The following is a 24,798-nucleotide window of genomic DNA, read 5'->3' on the forward strand; positions in this document are numbered from 1 at the left end:
AAAAATGGTGCCTTTATATACTGTTGCAACCCGGTCTCACGGGGATTCGTGAAACTGTCACGTAAGTTTTAGTTTCGGTTTCGTGCGCACCAACACGATTTCGTCATGTTTTTCGTGCCGCTCACCACGAAATGTTTTTCGCTGTGGTAATCACATCTGAAAGTGGTTTATACCGGCGGATTCATGACAATCTAAGCTGTCCATCGGCGTATACTGCTTGTGTGATTGCGTTTGCGGCCGCCGGCCGCCGGACATTCTTGACATTCCTATGCAAATTGGTAAGTGTACCCCCGGCTTATGGTTAGGTTATGGTTAGGTTATGGTTAGGGTTATGTTTAGGGTTATGTTTAGGGACGATGTCATGCAAAATATAGCGTTGGATTCGCCACGGTTTTACATTAAAAATATAATATACACATTCTTTTGAAATACGTTCTGAGTGGCACGAAAAGTCCGCCGTTTAAAATACATTGGTGCGCATTTCGTGGTGAGCGGCACGAAAAACATGACGAAATCGTGTTGGTGCGCACGAAACCGAAACTAAAACTTACGTGACAGTTTCACGAATCCCCGTGAGATCGGGCTCACTGTTGATATTTAACTATTTAGATTTTTACAGCCTCTACAAGCCAGTCGTTTTTCACACCACTCTGCTCATCAACTCCAGAAAGATGTTTCCCCATGCTGAATGTATCTAAAAACAACTTGCTCCTCTGTTCACTGTTTTCGAGCCATGCTGCCTTTATTTTATTCATCCAGTATATTCTTCAATCACTAATTTTATGCCATGTGACTCTTGGTTGTAGCTGAGTCAGGCATAGCTCGTTAGTTGTGTTAAGAAGCACAGAATTTTTTTTTTTTTTTCAGAATCTGGTTCGAAAAAATCATATATTTTTCAGCTATTTTTTGATACAGAATGAGGTGATTTTGAACAATATTCTTCCTAAATGAACTATACATAGCACATAATTAGTTCAAGAACCGTTGGAAAGATGAAAATTCAATGATATAGTTTGTTTCTACAGTTCCCTTCTCTGATAAATGGTGTCATTTGGGTGATTCTCACTCAGTGTCATGGCATCGATAATGAAATGTGAGCTTTTGGATGTGAATTGTCACGAAAACTGTGTCAACTGTGTGGTGTCATATTATATCACATTTGTGGTCTTACTGCTAATTCAGACTAACATCTACAGTGGGAGGTGTAGGTGAGGTGTGAAGCACTTATTTACTCAGATACAGAAAATAGTGCAGCACCTGCTGCTGTCGCCTGCTCTGGAGAGGCCGATTCTTTCTGTGTTGTTGTTGTCTTGCATTCTTTTTACACTTCAGTTACAGGGGAGACATTACTGGTGAAGAGGGTACATATTTTGACGAATCAATAAAGAATATGGCACTTCCCCAGTCCAATGAGGGAAAGATTTTTTGAATTACAAGCATTATATATCTATACATACATAAATAAATACCCTAATTTGTGATCATTTCCACAACAGAAATCTGAACATTGGATTTAAGACATCTTTAAAGTTTTTGTTTTAGCTGTGTCAGAGAAGAGGAGATTTTGGATATCTGTTTGTACCACACATAAAATTCATTCAAAAATCAATTTTCTCCATATTTTTTTGGAACAATATGTTCAATAAATCAGGCTATACATGAAACATGAACAAATCTCTCTCCTAAAACCTGCAGAATACAGTGAGGAATAAAAGTGTAAAGTTTGGTGTAGGGAAGTACAACTGAAATGGAGATTTCTGGCTCAGAGTGTGACGAAAAAACTAATTTTCTGCCTATAATATACTATGCATTATAAGATTGCATTCCTATTTTATTAATTGGAAACCGCAATTTACAAATGAAACTTTTAAACAACAGATATCACCTTAAAACTTCACCAGTTAATTATTAATTTTATGTTTAAATATGCGAAAAGGCTCTAATTAGCAGACTTGTCCTCTCAATAAAGTGAAGTAAAACAAACACCTGCGTGTGTCTTTTGGTTGTGTTTGTTTATTCCTTTAGTATAAAAAAGAAGGTGTGTTCTAGAAGCAAATATCCCCAAACCTCAAAACTGAAAAGCACATTAAAGGATCACATTTTCCCTGAAGTGTCTTTAGAAGATGATAGTTTCTGTTACAGTGATTTTTTTGGTCCCTGCGCTGTTTATTCCAGTGTTTATTTCCACAAAGTCACACTGACATTGCAGCCTTGTGTCTGAATGTTTATGATGAACATGATGCATCCCGCTGCAAATCAAACTACACCATAAAACATAATGTTTTACATCTTCTCATGGCAAGAAAAAGCTCGGTAACCCCTATCTGTTGGAGCAGCTTGCTGGCAGACGATGTGGGCTCAGGCCTCAAAGAAGACGACAACCCACGAGTACAGATAAGAGGCAGTGTTTTCAGCGGAGTCTATTATCCACGGAATAGAGTAGAAAACAGAAAACAAACTGGTATTTTAGTGACGGATCAGAAGAAGCTTCAGATAGCTGCTGATTAAGCTGAGGCAGTTTGTAAAAATATCAGAAACAATCGTAATGGGCAATGTACTGTTATCTGCGCGTACAATGTGTTTACCTGCAAGTAAAATGAAACTACATTTTAGAAAGCACTGAAAAGTTTACTTTAATCTCCTAAATCCAATGAAGTTTATAGACGTTTTCTGTTTTTGTCACATTTTTCTGCAATATGTGCTTATTTTTCACGACAATATAAAATCCTGTAACATTATGCAGAAAGTACAACCAGATGTATAGAAAACTCACAATGTCTTTAGTGTAGCACAACACAGTTACATCATAAATCTTTATTAACAAAAAGGAAAAAGTTTGATTTCTTTTATTATTTATTTTGCAAAAAATCAAGAAATAAACCTGAGATTACATGTACAAGTGCCAACAGGTGTTACCAATACTGGAAAAATATAGTAAATGTACATACTCTATATATTATACCAAAAATTTGTAAAAGTTTGTTCAATCATTGCCTCCTATCTGCTCTGTGTAAACACACACTACCTGCAGTTCAACCCAGTTGAGCTGAAAAGTCCCTGATTTTTTTCAAGAAGCTGTAGATTGCAGCTGAATCACTAATGACTTCATGGTTGTGGTGATAAGTGCCAAATTTGTAGTTTTTTACAGAATTTTGTTAGGTCTAATGATATATTTTCAGCAGTTTTTTAAAAAATGCGACTTGTAGAATAAGGTTGATTTTAATGAAAAATTCAGATTTCAAGCTTCGATTTGATGAGTTTCTGACAGAGCATCAAGTCACAGACAGTCACTTCAAGAGCGGCTGGAACATTGGTTCTGATAAATAAACGCGACTGTTTATCTTATTATTATCAGCTTATATATATATAATTACTTTTGGCCAAAAATATCTGATATTGATGATGGTATAGAAACCTAAAACTGATGAAAGAGGAAAAAAGTACGACATTTGATTAAAGCTGGATCAATGCTAACATTTGTCTCGATCCTTGTTCAGAATTTGTTCTTCCATCTTTGCCTCCTATCTGCTCTATGGAAACAGACTGCCTGCAGTTCAATCCAGTTCAGCTGAAAAGTTTCAGAATTTTTGTCATGTAACTGTTGGTTGTAGCTGAGTCATAAATAAGTAAATGGTTGCACCAAGACTGCAATTTTTTTATTTTTTCACAGAATTGTATTTGGTCAAATGTTTTATTTTTAGCGATTTTTTCAAAAAAAGAAGCATGTAGAATAAAGTTGACTTGCAATATATTTAATTTCAGGCACAGATTTGGTACATTTTCTGACAAAACAGATAATTACTTAAAGGAATATCAATGTTTGCTCACATAAACGTTTTATACTAATCATCTATGAATCAGTTGATTACATCCAATATATTATTTTTTTGTTTGTTTTTTTAACATTAAAGTTTTCTAATATTGTATGTTAAATACACGTATAAAACCATCTTTGTTGATGTTATGTGTATCGGCCTTTAAATCTGATTTTGTCCAAAATTGCCTGATACTGATGAAGCTATAGTGATCAACCTGTTGAAATAGGTTTAAAAAATGGAGGTATTTCATAAAAATGGGACCTTTTTGTCTTTAAAAAGGTAGCTGAAGGGTCACTGATGACACCTGTAGCGACTCACCTGAACAAAAAGGGTTGGTGGGGTCAAAGTTGATGGCAAATTCGTGCGACACCTGACGAGACACAAACACAGACATTTCAACGCTCGTCCTTCACTACACTGTAAAATACAGTTAAGAAACGCCGTCCATTTCTCCCACACCTCCTCCCTCCCACCGTCTCTCCAGCTCTCTGTGCAGCTCGCTCTTCTTTGTCCTTTTCATCAGCTCAGCGCCATGGCAACACAGATGGGTTGACAGTTGCGTAATCATCTGAATATGCATGTATAATGCTTACAGTTTTATCTGCGAGTGTTTTTCTTTTTTAGTGTGTGTAAGATGCAAGTAGAAAGCAGGCTCGCTTTCACTGTAAGTTTGCAGATGACAACCCACCTTCCTCTCAGTCTTTGCCGCCACACGTGCACATGTAACGCACATGTCTGCACACAAAACAACAACAACAACAACACCACACGTACCTTCCAGTCTGGTGGGAGTTGGGCTCCAAATCCCAGAGCAGGAAACATTTTGTCGCTGAGGGGGAAACCATGACAACAGATTGGAACGTTAGTTAAACCTTCTTTTTTTCATACAAATTCAACAAGCTGGATTTAGACAGCAGCAGTGGAAATCCTGTTACCTTGTTCACATAGAAACACATTCAGACATTTAAAGAAGAGCGGGCAGGGAGCTGGTGGAAAAATGACATTGTAAAATGGCTCCTCGGTAAGAAAAGAAACTCCTGCACAGCAACTCATTGATTTTCATGACATTTTTATGTGATTTTTTTTTTTTTTAAAGAAGCAGCTGCATTCCTGGTGGTTTTGGTGTCAAAGACCTTATTTTTAGCATGCAAGCTAAAACGGGAAAACGAGATGGTTGTGTCTGTGTGTGCTCTGCTGATGCTAAAGCTCTGTACAGCGGTGCTCGGGTAGATGATGGGATTAAGACGGGTATTAGAGAACTGTTAAACCAGTTTAGTTCTTTCTGCAAAGCCCAAAGTGACTGAAACTCTGCAAAAACTCCCTTGCAGGACTATTTTAATTTATTAAAAGGAAAATTAGAAAAAGAAAAAACAAATTCCGAATTTCTTTGATTATTTATTTCACATATATTAAAGAAACAAACCTGAAATCAACATCTACAAGTGCCCACATGTGTGGTGAATGTACACACTATAGATGTTTTACTACTAATATTTTTAACACATTTCTACACTTGCAAACACACACTGCCTGCAGTTCAACCTAGCCCAGCTGAAAAGTAACTCTAAGTTCACATTTCTTCGCATTTGCACCAAGGAGTGAGATTTTTTTTCAGCTTTTTTTAAACAAAATTTTGTTAGTTCAACCGGTTTATTCTAATTTGTTGATAATATATGCAGAATAAAGTCAATTTTAATGAAGTTTTCTGATTTTAAGCTTAGATTTTTAGGTTTGTACGTTTTGCTCTGGTAGAAGATGGGATTAAAATGGGTATTACAGAACTGTTAAGCCAGTTTACTTCTTTCTACAAAGCCCAAAATGACTGAAACTCTGCAAATCTCCGCTGCAGGGGTGTCTTCAGATTCAGATTCACAAAACTTTATTTGTCACCAGTGGGCAATTAAAAAGCCACGTAGAGCAGGCAGTGCAACAATGACGTAATAAAGAAATAGGAATAAATGTATATATATCCACAAATCTAGAGCAAGTAATATAAGAATAAAAATAAAAGAAAGAAAAGAAAAAAACAAAAAACACAACTCAGTAACATACTAGTGCAAATACGAATGAAGAAGTAGGTGCAATATGGCAATAAGGCAGGTCTACGATGCCACTTGTGTTTTGTGGAGACACTCATGAGGTCAATGGTCCATTTCTGGAGCAAATGGGGCTCGTAGCCTTTAGAAAAATGAGCACTGCATCAAGCGACCTCGCTCATTTCTTTTCCGGTATTGTATTTGACTCCACCTCTGCCAAAAGAAGCAGATCATTTAACAGTTATGTTCAGACAGCTGTAGTAAAAAAAGGTGGAGGGGACAGACTGCTGATATTTAAGGAGAACTCCACAACAGTTTGAAAAGCACATTATCTCTTTGAAAAACATCATTTATCAGAGTCACAACCATCACACTTTCAACTTCCCACCGGTCCTTCAACAAAGCGTCAATGCCTCTCTGTCGACACAAGGAACCAAACTAATCTTAAATTTTTGATCATTCATCACCATCGCTTTATTCTACAAGCTGCATTTTTGAAGAAAGGTCATCAAAACAAACCATTTCATTCACTAGAACCAGTAAAAACAAATCAAAAAAACAAAACAAGAAAACAGTCGCGTGACTAAAATTCAGGGATGTCTCGGTTGAACTGCAGGCAGTGTTTACACAGAGCAGATAGAAGACAAATTAGAGAGACGAAAAGCAAAATAAAACATGTTTAATCAATAAAATAAATGCAGCATGGCTATAAAATACTACACAGAGGAGCAAGTTGTTGAAAGACACATTCAGTATGGTGAAACAGCTTTCTGGAGTTTGTTTGTAGAGGTTTCAAAAATGTAAATAGCACAATATTAATAGTATGTGGAGCCACCATTTTGTTTTTATGGGAGTATTTCTAAAGATGTTTCACATGTTTCATAGACATTCACCTTTTGTTTGTTCATTTCTTTGATTCACAACAGTAAAAGTGTGTCATACAGCACAAAATACTTTTGTGAGTTGTCTCTAGAGATGCAGGACTTTATCTTGCAGTGAAAAATGAGTCCACAGTGAGTACAAATGTGACAGGAGGACAAAAATGATGGGGTTCAGAGGGTTAGTTCGCATATTTAGTGCCATATTTACTCTCTTGCATGTAAAATTGCCTTTAACTAGTTAAACAACCAAAAAATCTGCTTCAAATACTCACGTATCGTAGTCTTGTATGATTTGTCCCACAGCTAAAATAGCAGCCAGGTACTCGTTGCTGCCCAGAGGATTGATGTAGTGGAGGGAGGACGGCTCTCGGGGGTTCCCATTAGACGCCGTGAAGTCTATACCGACCTGTTGAAACACAGAAAAGTGATTTATTAGAGGTCATCTGAGCAGCCTGGAGTGTTGCTGAGCTGCTTGTGAAGAGCCAGTTGCATGATGGGAACTGCAGCAAAAACAGCAAGAAAATGAGACTTTGTAAAAACTGGTCGATTCTTTTCTGGCGTAAATGTCACAGGAGGAGCTCAGACTTGTTTTCATTTTGCGTTCAAGTCTGACTCTGCAGAAGACAGAAAGGTTCATGTTGCAACCACACCAGCTGTGAGTTTTAATATGTTTCTACTGTATGCCACCGAGAAGTGGATTTAATGCTATCAGCCAATGTGACACATGCTGCTCTCATTAATGTCTGAACCGAAGCCACTGAGAAGTTCAAGTTTGTTAAGCGTCTGCAACGGATTCATTCCTAGTTCTAGGAAGTTAACTTTTGAGGGAGTGGAAAACTGCCTGTTGTGCAAAACTGCATCCACACAGGTGGTGCAGTGTGAGCAGAAACATGAGCAGAGCAGCAGGAGCAGCTCTGGAGCTCCGTCTGTGACCAAACAGGAGGTTTAAGATGCAGAATTCAGTGGTAGCTAACCTGCATTTGGAAGAACTTAGAGCCAGTTACACAATCACAGTAGTGGCATGTGCAAAATGCAGAAAAATACTTTGTATTTGCGTAAAACACAAGCAAGACAAACAACAAATGGATTAATTAGTACAGCAAATGTGTTGGCGGACTGGAAAATGAAGGTCTACAGAATCGCACTACATGTTTTTCTGCATATCTGGTCATTTATCGCAATTTAGGACTGCAAGGCACATCGTTTCCATGTCAACAATGCACTGTGCCTACTCACAATAGTTATAAGGATCAATATATAATTGAGGGACTATTGAAGTCCATGGGATATATCTTGTATACATTTTTATTAAAATAAAAACAATCATATTTCTATGTTCATTATGATCATGTCTTTACAAATTCCATAATTATTTATTATGTAAATAATCACTTAATAATAAAAAATGACTGGATATCACTAAAATGTCAACTAAATAACCATCTAAATTAAATAACAACCACCTTCTAATTAGCTAAACAATAATAAAATCAGCTTATTCAAGAATTGTTTTGATTGTGTTCTTTTTATTAAGTTGAGATAATCAGGACAGATGTTTCTTTTTTGGCAAAACATCAAATTTTATGTGGAAAATAACAAATTGTATCTGTGTCGGAGAAATCGCTTTCAACTAAGCAGCCCAATACAAAAACACCTCAAAAGGAAGTGTGTTGATTCCAAATCACATGACCTGCTCCACACCTTTCCCCAAATATACCACGTGGTGTTTGGTTATAGGCGACCATGTAGATCTACAGAACTGTCAACGATGTTACAAAATCAAAATCAATCCAATCAAATGCCTTTTAGTGTCACTGGACAACAAAATTTTGAATGCCTCTCCTTCGTGGGATAAAACGATAACAACAGGTAAGATATACCAGGCTTTGCAAAAGTTCTGTTACACGGTTTCATGATCTTTAGAGACGTTTACATGTCGGAGTGAAAAATTCCATTAAACAAACTGAAAGTTCTACCTTATAGGCAGGTGTCATTAACACAAATTTGTTCTCCGGTGAAGTTGTATCAAGAAGGAAGTCAAAAGAGTTGAGATATCTGCTCTCCTTCATGCTGGCCACAACAAGTCTGACAGAGCCAAGCAGCTGAACATCAGTCGGATGACCGTCCACAGAGTCGCGGAGAGGCAGAAGAATGGTGAAGATCTTTCAGTGATCGTTCAAGAATGGTGAAGACCTGAAAGATCTTCACCATTCTTTAGCCTCTCCGCGATTCTGTGGACGGTCATCCGGCTGATGTTCAGCACAAAGGAGAGCAGATATCTCAAGTCTTTTGACTTCCATCTTGATACAACTTCTCCGGAGAAAAAAATTTGTATTAAGGACACCTGCCTATAAGGTAGAACTTTCAGTTTATTTAATGGCATTTTTCACTCCGACATGTAAACGTCTCTAAAGATCATGAAACCGAGTGTAACAGAACTTTTGCAAAGCCCGGTATATAAAACAGACTATGCAAAATATATTTATATGTATGAAAAGAAATAGATAAAATAACACAGAAATAAATAAATATTGCACAAACCCACCCAAAATAGCACTGCTCATGCTAAATGTACAGGTTCAGGAGTTATTGCACTGGGATTTATTGCATTGCTTTATGGCACAGGGGTAAAAAGCCCCGCAATTATTGATCCATATCATGGAAAGAATGTCATGACATAAAGGCAAAAAAAACAACAACAACTGAAAAACATCATACTGCAACTTCTTTTGCTGCCCATAATCTTCAGAAGTCTATCTGATTTAATTAATAGAAATAAGTAACTTATAGCTTTTTAAACATGGATGAGAAAACACAGTTTATTGATCTGCAGGCTCCTCTAGCATGAAAAGAGCTCTGAACAGCAGAGAAACACCCAAAAAGAAGATTTGGTTGCAAAGAGAATCAGTTGTATGAAAGTATTCTGGCCACATAAAGGATGATGTCGACCGCATAGAGGCATTCTGCAGTATCTTGCAAAAAGGCAACACAACACATTTTCTTACTGTTTAAATCAATGTCACAGTGCTCTGTATGACCAGATTTGACAGACAGCTAAAGATCTCTTTGCTAGTGCCATCTCACAAAAGTCAGGGTCTTAGAGGGTTCAATCGGGACTACTTTGTAAAGAGTAAAAATTACATTGACATTAACTGCAATTTGTAAATTTGGAAAACTGTAAATTTAAAATCATTTCTTAAACCATAAGTTGTTTCAATCATAAATTAAAATGCTATACCGCTCATTGTTCTTTTGTTATTTTGCACCTCTTTTTTGTAATATTTTGTTTTTTTTGTCTGACTTTTGTCATTTGTCTCACATCTTTGTAATTTTGTCTTTTTTTTCTTGCTTGTATTTTTTAGTCTAAATGTTGTCATCATGTGTTTTGCTTTATTCAATGTTTTGTGTATCGTTTGTGTCGTTTTGTCTCACTTTTGTTGTCTACTTTTTTATTGTTTTGTTCTCACTTTTGTCATTTTTGGCCTCAGTTGTTTCATTTGTGCAATTTGTTGTCTCGTTTTTCTCCTTTGTCCATTTCCTGTCGCTTTGTAACTTTTTGTCAATTTTTTTTGTCTCTTTTTTGTTTTGTTTCAAGTCATTTGTCTCATTTTCTGTCACTTTGTGTCTCATTTGTGTCATTTTGTGTCCATTTTTAGTTCAGTTTCTTCACACTGTCTATAGTCACATTTTCAAACAGAACACCTTTAAAACGCTGAAGTCACTGAAAACACAAAATATCTGGGTGTCATGCTGCCGTCAGCTCGTGATTCGGTATGAAACTCACACATACATTTATAAACAGTGCCATGGATTAGTTCTTCCGCTTTTCAGTGGCTTCATACAGTGTGAAGTGAAGGTCTGAAGGAATAAAAAAAAAGGAGAAACTTGACTTGACATTATCTTGGAGAAAGAGAACATTGACAGTTTGATTTTGAAAAGCCTTGCTGGACTCCCACTCTGCTCCGCTCACACACCTCATTTACCAGCCAGCTGATGTGATTTAGCAGATTTGTGATTCATTTTTCGGCTCTACAATGCATGCAGCTGCTCTTATGTAGCACTTAATATCGGCAGGGACAGAATAAGTGGCTACAGCTTTTATACAACACTGCAGGGGTTGAAGTTTTACAAGGAAAGTGCATTAATCACATATGTCAAGCCTCAAAGATGCACACAGAGCGTTCCGGTGAGTAATGCCGAATGTATACGTTAGTTCTGTTTACAAGAACATGCCACGTTTTTCTTATAAAGAAGACAGTCTGCAGAGGAAACAATGACCCTGAAAGCTTATAGAGGTGTATTTTTAACACAGCTGACCTTAGGGTGATGCTGCGATGACATACAGTACATACGAGAACACACACACACAGCTGCTTTCAACACAAGCACACAAAGCAACACACACACACAGCCCGACACAATATGAGATTAAGAGTGACAAGCGTTTCCCCCGGCGCTGAATAGCGGTTTGCATGCTGACAAGAACCCGACCCAGAATCTCCGCCTCCCTGCTATCAGCTTAAAGATAGTCTCAAACTTCTTCTTCTTCGCTTTGTTTGGAGGGTTATAAAACAACAATGTTCTGGTTCAGTGAGGAAAAAGGGAAGGAAAAGCAAAGGTGGTAGATGTGTGAGTACAGGGGAGGAAAAAATGGGGAAATGAAGCAACTAGAATCAACGCCTGGCGGTTTCATGCCTCCACCGAAGAGTCAAGTTGTATCTACAGCTGTCCAGACTCTCAATACGGGCAGGTAAAACTGTGGAGTTCAGTGAAAGAAACAAAAGACCCCTGCAAAACCCTTGGTTGTGTTCACGTTTGGCCAAGAAGACGGTTATGATAGAACACAAAGTTAAAGCCGCCACAGCAGACAATGCTTCAAACATGTAAGAAGTGACAAATTCGACAAGACAGATCATCAGTGCAGAAGATTTCACCACAGTTAAGATTGTAAGCAAATGTAAAAATGTTCACATACTCTCTATCTGTTCCTGAGTTCTGCCCTTACACACCAGCCAGAAAGGGGTTTTTCCAGAACATTACGGTGTCACAGTGACGTTGACCTCTGAATATCCCGTCACTTCATCATTTTAATAACAAGTGACATTTGTGTGACTTTTTCCTCATAATTACCACAAGAATCTTCAGTTCAAAAATGTACTTTGTGAAATCACAGTCATCTTTGACCTCTATATTCTAATCAGTTCATCCTTGACCCCAACATTTGTGCCAAATGTTAAGAAATCCGCTCACGGCATTCCCAATTTATAGTGCTATAGAGAATGGGGAGAACACGTGAACACTCTGATCTTTGACCACCAAGATCAAATTTATTCATGACTGAGTCCAAGTGAATGTTTCTGCCAAATTAGAAGTAATTCTGTCCAGGTGTTCCTGAGATTTCGTGAGACACAGAGATGGATAGACAACCAAAAACACAATTCCTTTGGCTGTTGCTGGTGCAAAGCCATAAAAACACACTTTACCTGAGATGAATTAAGTTTGTTCATCTTTATATTTTCCTGTAAATCACTTGGAACGGCCTCTGTGCATGAAAACATTCTATGCAAATCAACTTTTATTCTCCACATTTTTCACCCTTGCTCCATGTGTTACATGTAACATTAGAGATCAAAATGCTTTCCATTTGCAGTGGTTGGCACCTGGGGACATTTCTGAATTTTTCTGCCCCTGTTTCGTCTCCAGACCTCTTCTTCTTTTTGCTATTAATTCTTATACAATGGAGGCCATTGAGTAAAGAAGATGACACATTCTCAGTATTGCTCCTATGCTTTGGAATAACCCTCCTCTTTCAATCAAAGTCTCCTATTCGTTTGACATTTTTAAGAAAATCTTTAAGACGTTTATGGTTTTAATAGCCTTTGGTTACTCTTAGTGGTCTTTATACTTCTTGATTAGCAACTGATACTACAAATTGCTTTCCTGTTTTGCCTTTTTTACACTATTTCATTTAGTTTTATAATAGGTCATTATGACCAATCTTTATCTTTCTAGAGCAAGCATCAACAAAATTTGAAGATAGTTGATGGCAACTTCTTTTACTAAAAAAACTACCTGATATGCTATGTTTATAGGAGTGGGACAGATGGACAATATGACAATATAAAGCTACTACTACGAGTGCTGATCATTAAAAAGAGGAGGAAGGACAGAAAAAGATGACAGAGTGCAAAGAGCAGCAGCAGTGATGGACACAGATGAAGGGTGACAGAATCAGGGTGATGTTGTGTTTTCTGTATAAGTGAGGGCACATGTGGTGACAAAATACAGGATTCATAGTGGGCTGCTCGGCTTATTTTTTGGAAAAAATGTAATATCTTGGCTAAAAATCATCCCCTGGTAGTGAGGGCTCATTTCAACCGCAATATACTTGGGAATACATCTAAAAAGATATCTTTAAATTATATTAAAAAGTTAAGGCTGCAGGGAGATTTTTCTAGACATAAGTGTAGGGTTCCACCGATGGAATTTGGTGATTAAACGTAATTTTGAAAGGCGAGACATGATATTGCCTTCAAATGTTTTATTAACTAATTCTATGCAGAGTAAATGACTACTTTACAAAAAACATAACAGTGAAACATGAAGTCTAAACTGGAAAAATCTACCAAATTTCAAGAATTTTTAATGAAATCTGCCCTAAATTGATGCCTTAAATGACCATTTTCAAAATTTGAAGGCAGTTGTTACACTTAGAGACATCCAGAAGTCTTTTTATACTGCAAAGTATGTGTATATTAGAAGTACTACTTACGATTTCGATGCATACGTGTTAACATCAATCGCTCAAGGTCCACACAGGGGAACTTAGACCTTCTTCAGTAAAATTTGATCTGTGAGAGTTGCCATAAGCCAGATTTTCTGACACTTGTATTTTTCAACACCTGACATCCTATTCTTTCAGAAAATATATACTTTCCCATATCTGGCTTATGGCAAGTGAAAATATTCTGGGTGGTACATGAAAATAGTCTCAGAAAAAAAAGTGAAAATTTACTATATTTTTTCAAACTTTGCAGAAATCTTCTAAATTTAAGCAATTAAGAAAATTTGGAGCAGGTAAACCTGAATATTGTTAAAATCTCAGGTAAAAATTATTAATTTCTCAAAAAGAAATAGGGGGGTCAAATTTTCTAGATTTCCAGGTCCCAGCCCACTGCGGGATTGTGACAAGTTTTTGGCACAGATGTTTAGATTCCTGTCCAATGAAACAAAATAAAACCAGGCAGACGTCTGCTTGGTCCCATATTCATTCTACATCAAGAGAACAAGACCAAACATACAACCAGAACCATAAAGAACTATCTTTAGTGACCAGAAGAACAAGCAAAAAGAGGGTATGTGGCCCCCAAAGAGCCCTAAACTCAAACATAATGGAGTCAATGTGGGATTAGAAAGAAGATTGGACAAGTTCTCCAATACGCTGAACAAACTACCACTGAAGGACCTTAAAAATCTGCATAAAGTCAAGTGTAGCGATGAGAATTGGTGCTGTTTTAAACCTGATTCCATTCAGTTTTTCTCTGCTTACTGCTGTGCATGAAGGTAAATTAATGACATCATTTCTGAAAGCATTATGGCTTTACTTTTAGCAGCTACATTTATTTTTCATGTGTGAAAACAGACTCACGTAACACAAATCTTGATTCAGGGCATCATTTAACAAACAACTTGAAGGTAAAACGAAGCAGCAGGACAGTTTTCAGAAATAACAGGCGAACGTCTTCGACAAAACTTTCACAGCAGCCGCATTATAGTGTGAAATGTTGACAGCAAATTGATCCATTGTGTATTTGCTCCAACTTTGGGGACCCTGACCACTGAATTATCTCAGTTGATTGAAGCCACAAAGAGACCCGAGTCGTTGATTCAGCCCGATATCCGCCTTGAACCATTTTTCCCCTGGATAATTTTAGAACCAGGACAGATTTCTAATGGATGACGCTCAGGTTGAGTCACTAATCAAATGGCGGAAAAATCAACAATTTGCCTCTCCAAAGATTGACTGGATTTCTAGCAGGTCAGTTCCTCTGTCCTGCATCTTGTTGTTGGCTGTTGTCAGAACTTTTACTAGAAACTGCTGTGAGCGTTTTTACTGCAGGAGTATTTACATGTTAAGGCAGCTAAAAAAATGTGATATTAGACTGAATATCACTGCAGAACAGATGAAAATGTGCAACCTTTCTTTGTTTCTTTTGTTAGGATGGGGTTGTCTGGTCTAAAACAAACTTTGCTGGAATTGTGAATGGGCAAAACTGATTCAGTACGATGTCTATGTTTTATTCAACTGGACTACATAGCATTAATTCTCAGGTTCAAGCATTGCAGGCACACTTGGAGCAGAGCAACGCTGCACAAGAAGACTATTTTGAATAAAATCAGACACAGTTTTCGTAAACAATCTTTTCTTTGCTGTTTGGTTTACTAAAGATGATGATGAAGGAGAAATAAACAGATCATGGCTTTCACCTAATAAGTTAATGATAAGTGTCACATCTTCAGAATTATTCCTGCACCTCTATGAATGAGTACACTACTAAGGAGGAAAGAGATTTTTTTTTCCTTTTATTCCTCTGCTGCATATCAGTGAGATTTGTTTTTTCTGCATAAAATAAACATCTCAGGTTCAACTGTTACAGGAGCACTGGAAGCAGAGTGCAGCTGCACAAAACGACTACTTTGATTCAAATCAGGTACAGTTTTTGCTTTTAATGGGCTCAACTCAACTTTTTTAACTTTTTGTATTTAATAAAGGTGTACAGATGACTTGCTTTGGTAGTCTCGTAAATCAACAACCACAGAAGGACCCCTGAAGTGTTCAAGTAGGACTGCGAGGGACAGAACTTTTCCTGACGTTCTCCAAAATGTCACAATAGCCTGTTTTCCACTGCCGGAACGTGCAGGCTGCTTTAGGGAGGTTCTACTTCTGTAGAGCCTCTTCCAGGGCTGTTTTTAGTTAGAAAAAAAGTACTTACTCTGGAGTAGATACATCTGAATGAAAAACTGAATTAACTACTGTCATATCATGCATTTTTAATCTGTTTGAAATATACTATCCACAAAGAAAAATCATGGTTTTCCAACCAACAGTGCTTCGCATAATTAATTTTTTAACTCAAAAACGAATTTTACCTATGACCCCAGATTTTACACATGGTCAACTGAATCAACCACTTCCAAAAAAATCTGTCAAATCGTTGGTGAACTGAGGCGGAATGATCCAGCTGTGAAAATGTTCCTGTTGAAGCTCTCACACTGAACATGGCTTCACTTACCCAGAGACAGTTTAAGCTGAAAGAGACCCAGGAAGCATTTTCAGAGTTGATTTAATCACACTGCAGCCAACAGACTCTAACAGCAGCACTAAGGGCTGGTTTTATAGAGCAAGACCAGAACAATTCTGCTCAAGGTCAGGTTTATAGAAGTCTATCTTCTGTGTAAAGGTTACTGCATTAGATACGATTACATTTCTGTGAACAATCTTTTCTTCGCTGCTTGCTAGAGATGATGTTTCCAGCATTCTAATACAAACCAATGGATCATTTCTTTCACCTAAAACAGAGATTTTTTCTTTTATTTTCTCCCTCTCTTATATATTCCAAATGGGCATAACATTATGACCGCCTGCCTAATATTATGTTGGTCCCCCTTTTGCTGCCAAAACAACCCTGACCCATCAATGCATGGACTCCACTAGACTCCTGAAGGTGTTCTGTGGTGTCTGGCACCAAGATGCTAGCAGCAGATCCTTGAAGTCCTGGAAGTTTCAAGGTGGGACCTCTATGGATCAGATTTGTTCATCCAGCACATCCCACAGATGCTGGATTGGATTGAGATCTGGGGAATTTGGAGGCCAAGTCAACATCTCAAACTCGTTGTGCTCCTCAAGCCATTCCTGAATCATTTTTGCTCTGCTGAAAGAGGTCACAGTCATCAGGGAATACTATTTCCATGAAAGGGTGCACATGGTCTGCAGAAATTCTTAGATAGGTGGTACGGGTCAAAGTAACGTCCACATGGTTTCCCAGCAGATATGTTGCTCAAAGCATCTCTTTGCCTCCACTGGCTTGCCTTCTTCCCATAGTGCATCCTGGTGCCATGTGTACCCCAGGTAAGCAATGCACCCAGCCATCAACATGACGTAAAAGAAAATGTGATTCATCAGACCAGGCAACCTTCTTCTATTGCTCTGTGGTCCAGTTTTGATGCTCACGTGTCAGGGGTCAGCATGAGCACCCTGACTGGTCTGTGGCTATGCAGACCCATACATAACTGTGATGCACTGTGTATTCTGACACCTTTCCATCAAAACCAGCATTAACTTCTTCAGTAATTTTAGCAACAGTAGTTCGCCTGTTGGATCAGACCCAGGCGTGAACTAACCGTGACGTCACCCGTTGGTTTCAACACCGAGAAAATGAAGCCCGGATTTTGCTACTTCCTGGTCACCATTTTGGATTTTTTGGAGCCAGTGACGTAAAAAGCGTCATCAAACAGGCTGGACCAGAGAGCAACTAGGGGCAGGACCAGTCTATGGGCGGGCCAGACTGAAGCCAGACTGCTGAAAGCCTCGCCCTAAAGGATCTGTCAATCATTCCAGACAAGACTGTCTATCAAGTATAGCCACGCCCCCTGGCTCCGCCAACTTTAACGATTTATTTAAAATTCAGTATTGATTTATTTTAAGATCGACCACCTGATCTCTCATTTTGACCATGAAAACTAACGGGAAAAAAATCCTGAGCTGTAGAACATCAGTCTGTCAAATTTTATTTTTTCCAAAAATGAATTGGGGTCTATGGAGCAAAAGCTTTTTGGAGCCAACCCTAGCGGACGGCGTGATATTGCAAGTTTTTCACACTTCCGGGTTGGCTTCATTTTTGTAGCCAGATGCTACGTCCATCTTTATATACAGTCTATGATCAGACCACACGGTTCCAGCCTTCACTCCCCACGTGCATCAGTGAGTCTTGGCCTTTGACCTTGTCATTTGGTCACCACTGTTCTTTCCAAGGACTACCTTGCCCATTTTTCCTGCTTCAAACACATCAACTTTGAGGATGAAATGTTCACTTGCTGTCTAATATATCCAACCCACTAACAGGAGCCAGGATGACGAGATGATCAGTGTTATTCTCTTCACCTGTCAGAGGTCAGAATGTTACGCCTGATCAGTGTATATAAGTGATGATGGTTTTCCCCCCTCATTTGTATTTATTCATTTTGTTGCACCACAAAGCTGAAAAATATGTAACTGACATTTGATGGCACAGGATTTTCCCTAACTATGAAAGCGTCGTTCCTCTGGTGGCAGACGTTATTAGTTTGATGGCTGTGAATTTGATGACAGTGGGAGATAACACTAGTCTGTCTCCAACTTACTCCTCGCCTCCAGCTATTAGTAAAAGTGAATACGAGAGCAGAGTAAACACAACACGGCAACACACAGTTTCAATAAGCAAATTCACAGAAGTGAAATGAATGGGGGGCGACGGCGGCGTCTTGTTACTGGAGGTTTGCGTGGCAGGAATCGTCTGTAACCCGCATTAAATAGACGGATTCAAATTACTGTCAAATGAGTGACACGCTTGCATTCACGCTGGAGTTTTCTCAGCTGGGCTTGTCGAGTATTGATGAGCCGGTTGTCATGCCGGGACCTCGGCCGACTCATTTGCAGTTAAACAGCCAGAGAGATGGATGGAGGGATGAAGGTGTTGGAGTCTGTGCGAACTCAGAAGTGACACAAAGACGACCAGAAGCTGCTTCAACTGTGGAAATGTCTTCCTCTGGGTTCATTCTAATTGCGTATTTTTTTTCCTGTTTTTTTTTGGAACACACAGAGGAACTGTATGAATGTTTTGACAGTAGTGATGTGAGCCATGATTGATGTCTAATAGTGGCTGTAGGGGGAAGCCAGGTATTAACAAATGACTGTACAATAATTATTATTCTTTTAAATGTGGTGGCATTTCATACTGTCTTTATTAATTTGCCAAACAGTTTTAACTGTAGAAGGATTAGGCCTTTATTTGGAAAAAAATGCTTTTATTTTGAAGGAGTTTTACTTCATTTTTTTGCCTCCATGTCTATCTGATCTGCTGCTGTTTCATTTGCTGTTGATGTTCTTTTTGAGAAATACAAACTCAAGATTTCCTTTATATTTGTGTGTTGTTGCAACTCCTGGAACCCCATGCAGTTTCTGGGAGTTTTGTGGTTATTTTTGCTCACTGGTTTCTAGTTTTCATCTATGAAAACAGCATAACCGTGACTTCAAGTAGAGTGAACTCAAAACTGTATTTTGTGTAGCGTAACAAAGCTAAAGTGCCATAAATGTAAAAACAAGAGAAAAACAATAGCAGTATTTCTTTGATTATTCCACAAAAATAAAATTTTTAAAATATCTGTAATCAACATGTCAAAACATGCCTTCAGGTGTTACAGCACTCTTAAAAAAGGTAATTCTACACAATTTAGGTATTTAAATATTAACATTATTATAAAATACAACATACATGTTTTGGACATTACTCTGCATGTCAACTCTAGATAGATGTCTCACCGTGCTGAATGTATTTTCCAATAACTTGCTGCCCTGTATACCATTTTTGTCAAGAGACAGTTGACCCCATTCAAATTAGACATGGTGTCTTATATTCCTGGTTGCTGCTGGCTTATTTTGGGAGAAATTTCAGATGTAGATAGTAGGGCTGGACCTGAATATCCCGAATATTCGTTCGCTACGGCGGTATCCGAACATTCGCGCGCCCCCGCCCCCTGTCAGATGTTACCGGGCGGAAAGAATATGCCGCGTTACTGTCTTACCTCTGCCTTCGGCCCACATCGGCTCATATCAGCTCATCTCGTCTTGTGATCACATAAACATATACACATATGTCTATGTGATCACTCCCTCGTCCCCCCAGACGAAAATATTTGGAGCTCGTCTCTTCCCTTCGCCTTCGGCTCACTTCGGCTAATCCCGCCGTGTTCGGCTCGTCTCGGCTCATCCATTCGTGTTTGTTACCACCACCCGAATGGTCTGGTGGCTGCCGACTCTGACGTCACGCTTCACTCCGTTGCATAAAAACAAGACAAGATGCCGAAGACCTCCGCTGTTTGGGAATTCTTCAGTTTAACTGAAGACAAAATGAAGGCAAAATTTGGACCCGGGAGACCAGACGAATGGATCCGAATATTCGGGCCGTCTCCGCCACAAGCCACAACTGCAGGAAATCAGTGACAGCTGGCTAATCAAATAAAGACCAAAGTAGAATCGATTGCAATCAAACCTCTCTGTGGTTTTCTCTTTTTTGACGTTTTACATGTCAAACTAAACGGTTTTATGGTGCAGTCGCTGCAATTAACCAGATTTTCGCTGTTTTTGTAAACCAGTGAAGAAATGCTAAAACAATGATTTTATCTGCAGGTTGCTGGATGATGACTGGTGGCTAAATTAGTATTTACTTTTAAAGTCTGACAACACAAACATAAATATATGTCAGTGACAATAAATGTATAGTTTTGCTGCATTGAAACACAGAATATGTGACTGAACAGAGATTCAAACTGCTGCCAGTCTGTTTTCTTTATCTCCTTCCTTTTCTCTCTAATTACTAACATGAAAAACAAGCTTTGAATCAGCAGCAAAACAATTGTCAGTCATCAGTTAAATAACACTTTTCTATACATTCACAGGAAATTACAGCTTCAGAAGTGTGAAGCAGTTCAAAATAATCAGAAACAGACCCGTTGCAAAAAGACAGCAGACTGAGGAAGGAGCTCATTTGCAAACAGGCTTTAAATTTAGGAGCCGAGTCACTTGTGTTGATTATTCATCATCAGCAGCAGCATTTTTTTTTTAAATATCAGCAGGGAAAAAAACAAAACAAGGATCAATCATCTCTTCAGTCATCACAAGTAGATCTGATTGCCACAGAGCAGATAAAAAGTGAAAAATCAGACGTAACTGTGAACTGATGATGTCTGCTTCGACATCTTTAGCTGTGAAGATGCTGTTAGATGAAAAGTTTGTTTTCGCTCCGTGAATCCACAAGAAAACAATCTGTGATCTTTAATTATCACCTTGAAGGATAATTTATGAGACTAATCCCAGCTGTGAAACAATAACAAATTAATCTGTTCTTTGATTGAACAACCGAAAGAAATGACTGAATATTTATCTCTCCATTCTGTAAGTAAAAGGTGTCAGAACAAGGAAAAAGTCATTTTATGAGCTGGATATCTTGTTTGCTATGACCTCTCTGGCAAAATAAATGGAAAATTCTCTCCAGCCTGTAAAACAAACTGCATTAGAGTTAAAGCTACCAACCTCTACTATGCAGAACTCCAAAATCCTTCAGTCTAGCTATTGATATGGTAATTATGGTGATAAGTATTAATTTAACGATTAATCAGAGTTCCACATTGACGGTTTAGTGTAGATGATTTGTTCAAATCTCAATTTTCAATGAGACTGATTTATGGAGAACACTTTAAAAACCTGTATAAAGTTAATATGACCCAATTAGACTCAATAGCTGCATTAAAAGGAAACACACCAGGTTGTAATTAACTGAAATCGTTCTTTAAATTCTTTTTCTGCGTATTATCAAACCTCAAAAACTCATCTCTGTGTATAAAACTGACATTAAGTGTTACAACTTCTGTTTCACCACTTGATGCCAACAGTCAACAGTGAGTTTGAGTCTGTTCAGTCTTGCTCCACATACTTTGATCTCGTCTAATCCTGTTTGTTTCTCCTTCCAGTCTGGACTCCTGCCTACTCATACCTCCACCTGGATCTCCCTGCTCAGGTCTCAGCAGTCCGAAGCCACGTCAGTAGTCTGGATCCTCCGTCAGCTTCCCAGCCTCCACTCTGGAATCTTCACCGAGCCGAACGGATCTCTGCCAACACCACCGTCATCACTACCGACTACCCCTGACATGACCCCAGTACCTCCCCTTCACCATGCCATCATAGCTGAGTCCCTGTTGACTCCTGAGCCAGACTCGTTAGTGTTATTTAGAACCACAGTACTCCTGGTAGTCAGTCACTGTCTAGTTCCCAGCTTTCCTGTTTAAGCGATACCTATAGTGGGTTAGTTCCCCTCATGTGATCATCTTTTCCGTAATTGTGTCTAGTCTAGTTCCCAGCATTCCTGTCTAGGTGTTACCTATAGCGGGTTCGTTCAACTCGTGTTATGAAACTTGGTATTTGTATCCAGAGCAGTTCCCCAGTTTCCCTGTTTAGGCGTTGTCTACGGTGAGTTAATTTTCCTCCTGTGATTTCCTAGTTTAGGGAGTGTTGTTGTTCCACCAGCCCACTAGTGGACCACCGTAACTTATCCTGACATTGCGGGTTCTCCGGTGTGACCTTAGTGTTATTTCCGTTTGTATTCCTAGCCTGACATTTGTAGTTTAGTCTACCAAATTGTCGCTTGTACAATAAAGTTTGTTCTTCTACATTTTGACTTAGTCATGTCTCTTACCCTTTGTGGATCCGTAACATTAAGATGTTTTTTCCCCATGAAAATAACTTCTTTCAGCTATTAAATAGCTTAAATATACCTAGAATGGGCATTTAGATGTAGCTTGAGCACACCAGCTTACCTACAGCTCTGCTCAATCACTATAAAACCACTCTACAATACACGACGACAAGTAATTCGAACCTGGAACCAATTTTGAAGACTAACATTACCACATAAAACTCCATCCTACAGGTTTACAATCAGCTTTATTGTCATGCAGGCTCGCGCATACGTGAAAATTAACGTGGTAATTCGATGTGTTATGGTACTGAAAGGCAGAGATGTTTTAAAGGAGAAAGATTAAAAAAGGAAGCAAGTCAATAGACATTAAGTGTTGTAAAGCAAATAAGACGTAACAAGGAATTTAAAGCAATCAGAATATATATAGTGTGTGGGAATGTGCATAAGAATGTCTAAATTTACACAGTATATGGTGAAAGGATAATCCAGTTTTTTAAATAAAGCTCTAATTTTAATATAAGTTGACAGGATTGGTTTCTTAAGTTTGTGACATATGAAACCCAGGAAGTGTGAATCCGTGTTTTTGAGACATCAGTATGCTTCAGTTTTAGGGTAGAAATCCTCATCCATGACTAAATGTGATTGATATGTTACTCATGATGTGTCTTCTGGCATATACAAAACACCATATGGACAAGCTAACAAGGTAAAAAAAAATAGATTTTAGTGGAGGGAATTTTGATAAAAGCGCTGCAGCTCTGTTCCATTTCATGCTGGTCTTCTCTTCTCTTTGACAACGATGAATTTGACCGTTAAACTGCAAACTACCACTGTTATGATCAGCTTATACCTGAGGAGCTGGTCTCTTCCTGCAGCTCCCGTAAGCTTCACATTACACCCAGTCGTGCCTCTTTGCAGCCCCTGAATGATATCGAACGTGAGATACGAACAACGGCATCATTCAGTCGAAATGCACAAACCGCCCATCAGCAGTTGCAGGCTGTCGCTTTGTCTTGGAGTGTGTAGCACAGAAATGCTGCTCTTCTTCCTCCAGCTCCTGCAGCCCCGAGGAGAGACTTTCCCCTTCCTGGAGATTAGGATTAGAGCCACACTAAGTCTGATTGAACACCGCAGAACAGCTCTTTCTGTGTGTGTTTGCGGGTGTGTTTGTCATCCTTTCTTTCTGCATGTGTGTGTGCGTGAAATCTGAGCGTAGAAGTGTCGGCGAGAAGATGTCATCTGTGATTGTGATTATGCAGAAAGCAGTCAGTGGAGGTGTGTGCATGAAGGTGAAGGTCTTGTTCCGAGTGCACAAGTGTGTGTGTGATGAAATGTCTGTCTGAAGAAGATACTGAGTTTGGATTTGTGTGTGTGAGTGTGTGTGTGAGCTGCAAAGTCGAGGTTTAGGAGTGTGCATGTAAATCGATCCTGGTGTGTGAAGAGTGTGAGGAGGATATTGTATGTTTGTGCACACGTGTGTGTATGTAAATGAGCTTGTAAGCAGCAGCACGAGAAGTATCTGTGTTAAGACAGTATTAGGTACATGTGTGTGTGAGAAGAGCTTGCAGGTTTGTGACAAAAGGCGAAAGATTAGCAGGGAGCGGCGAGGATTTTAGAGTAACCATTCTGTCTTAAATTTGCCCATTTCATCAGCACCAGAACAGTCAAATGGTCCCCATTGCAGGGAAATTCAGCTCATTACAAACATCTCTGAATGAGGAGATGATTAAAAACGTTTACTCGAGCCTGTCACTCAACGACAGCCATTTTTGTAAACTCTACAAATTGAGCTGTTTTTATTTTAGCACATTGTGTAGGACGTTTGTATTGTTTCTGTCCAGATTCAGCGGGGAACATTTCCACTAAGAGCTGCCCAACCTTTCAGATGAAACACTCGACTGCCGGCTGATGACAGAGAGAAGAGTGTTGCTCATTGACCTCAGTCCTCCAGAGGAGAGCAGACTGGAGTCCTAACAGCTCATCAGCGCCGGACATGTCAGAGCTCCCCTGTTCTGGCTTTAACAGGTCATCAAGAGCTGAGCACAGAGGAATTACCTGCTACTGAAACCGTTTTTTCATGCAGCAGACACAGGGATTATCATGCACTCAGCGGTGAAGTGGCACCTGCATTACAGCCTGTCAAGGGTTTCTGATCCAGAAACTCTCGACAGAGGAGGTGGAATCAGCCTGATTTTCTGTTAACTTCTGTGCAAGAATCTTTGCATATAATACACCGTTCAGAAAACAGTGGCAGATTTAAAATGCCAAACTGTATCACCTCTTTCAGACATGCACTCCTCTATGAACTGCATGTTGTTGAATTTCCACATAGGTGAGCACATGTGGCGTCCGTCTAGTTGAGCGAAGATTTTTTTCCACATTTCAGCACAAATAGATATACGAAGACACAGTTTATGGCCATAATCACAAAATACCTTCCTTGTTCATTACATTTATACATATATTGTACAATTTCACACCCATTATAAACTAATCTCATTTAGCCGTCCAACTCTGTAGAACATAACTATATGATGATCTGGCTTCTGTATGT

General features: G+C 38.9%; 1 protein-coding gene across 3 annotated transcripts in view; it reads right to left on the bottom strand.

Moving 5' to 3' along the window:
- Positions 1-24,798, bottom strand: part of cpne2 (copine II) — a 78,368-nt gene that overhangs the window by 18,763 nt on the left and 34,807 nt on the right. For all 3 annotated transcript variants that reach the window (XM_022205588.2, XM_022205586.2, XM_022205587.2), the window contains 3 exons: positions 7,008-7,141; positions 4,593-4,647; positions 4,137-4,188 (listed from right to left, as the gene is read on the bottom strand). In XM_022205588.2, coding sequence (XP_022061280.1) covers positions 4,137-4,188; positions 4,593-4,647; positions 7,008-7,141 — 241 coding nt within the window. The remainder of the gene's footprint in view (positions 1-4,136; positions 4,189-4,592; positions 4,648-7,007; positions 7,142-24,798) is intronic.

This window comes from Acanthochromis polyacanthus, chromosome 8 (genome assembly GCF_021347895.1).
Source record: "Acanthochromis polyacanthus isolate Apoly-LR-REF ecotype Palm Island chromosome 8, KAUST_Apoly_ChrSc, whole genome shotgun sequence".
In the NCBI taxonomy this organism is placed as follows: domain Eukaryota; kingdom Metazoa; phylum Chordata; class Actinopteri; family Pomacentridae; genus Acanthochromis; species Acanthochromis polyacanthus.